General features: G+C 28.1%; 1 protein-coding gene across 1 annotated transcript in view; it reads right to left on the bottom strand.

The window, feature by feature from the left end:
- LOC108733892 (L-xylulose reductase-like) overlaps positions 1 to 1,067 on the bottom strand; it is a 7,481-nt gene extending 6,414 nt beyond the window's left edge. The window contains exons 1-2 of the mRNA XM_025979871.1: positions 956 to 1,067; positions 680 to 897 (exon numbers count right to left, since the gene is read on the bottom strand). Coding sequence (XP_025835656.1) covers positions 680 to 897; positions 956 to 1,049 — 312 coding nt within the window. The 5' untranslated portion in view covers positions 1,050 to 1,067. The remainder of the gene's footprint in view (positions 1 to 679; positions 898 to 955) is intronic.
- Between the last annotated feature and the right edge of the window lie 211 nt (positions 1,068 to 1,278).

Below are 1,278 nucleotides of genomic sequence, written 5' to 3'. Positions count from 1 at the left end.
TATATATATATTTCAGATCCTTACAAGAAGCCCTTTCATTTGATATCTCACACGGTTAGTTATAGGCAAAAATATCGATATATATCGATATATTAATAACTATCGATAATTATCGAATATGTATCGGTAACTATTTGTTGTCGAGTTATAAAATACCAAAATTAAACAAGAAAACGAATTCCTATTATTTAAACGCGAAATAGAAAATTGCAAAATGCCACCGGTAAATATTAATATTAAGGTTCATATTTTAACAGGATCTATGTCTAGGGATACTCTGTCGTTTTTTCAATGTTCTTTAAAAAAAAAAACAAAATAGTCAGTTTTTTGAAACACCTTAATATTGATATATAGATGATCATGGAATTTTTTAAATATTTTTGTGTTAGATATTTTCTAAGAAAAAATAAGTGAACAAAGAAGCCTAGAATTAAAACTTCATTGATTTAGTGTTTAAACGGTTCATGAGCATAGAAGAGACATCTATTTATTGAAGGCGATTCAACCCTGCACTATCCTCTGCTTTATATCCTTACTACTAATATTAATATTTTAATTATTTTTTTATTATTATATAGGTTATATCTCAAGGGCGGTTTCATTTAAATTTCAAGAAAAATTCTTGACAAAAAAACAAGACGAAGAAGAAAAAATGTCATCCAAACTGTGTTGATCAGTCTGTACCTACCATTTTTATATCAAACTTTCTTCTAACCCGTACAATGTTCAAGCTATTTGTTGGGTTGAACGCACTGTTGTACGTATTATGGATCGTATAAAATGTTAAAATGGTTTTAGTCGTTTTGAAATACTCACTCAACAATTCCGGATTTTTACCGACTGCAATAACTTTTGCATTACATTGAACTAATCTGTGAGTAATTTCTTTTCCAATTCCTAAAAAGATTCAACAAAACAGAATTTTAATTTACTTCGTTGTAACAACAAAATTTACCTGAAGTAGCTCCAGTCACTAACGCTTGTTTTCCTGCAAACGAAATGTCCATTTTAATGAAAAAGTTTTGCCAAGTGTTTATTTCTGGAATCATTTCACTATTTATTATCGCTGTTCTTCACTTATCTCAACTTTTATCAATACCAAACAAATAATAAACAATTTTTAACAAGAGTGATGTTTACATTTAAAATACATACGTCTGTCTTATCTTGTTTTAATGTAACACTATTATGGGCTATTTGCTTTTAGAAAAAAATATAATGTGAAATTAGCGTTTACCCACATACGTGTGATTAAACCTTAATAAATAGACTGAAGTT

The sequence above is a fragment of the Agrilus planipennis genome, unplaced genomic scaffold (genome assembly GCF_000699045.2).
Source record: "Agrilus planipennis isolate EAB-ADULT unplaced genomic scaffold, Apla_2.0 scaffold11, whole genome shotgun sequence".
Classification (NCBI taxonomy): domain Eukaryota; kingdom Metazoa; phylum Arthropoda; class Insecta; order Coleoptera; family Buprestidae; genus Agrilus; species Agrilus planipennis.
The sequence above is the reverse complement of the archived record's forward strand: the minus strand, read 5'-3'. Positions and strand labels throughout refer to the sequence as shown.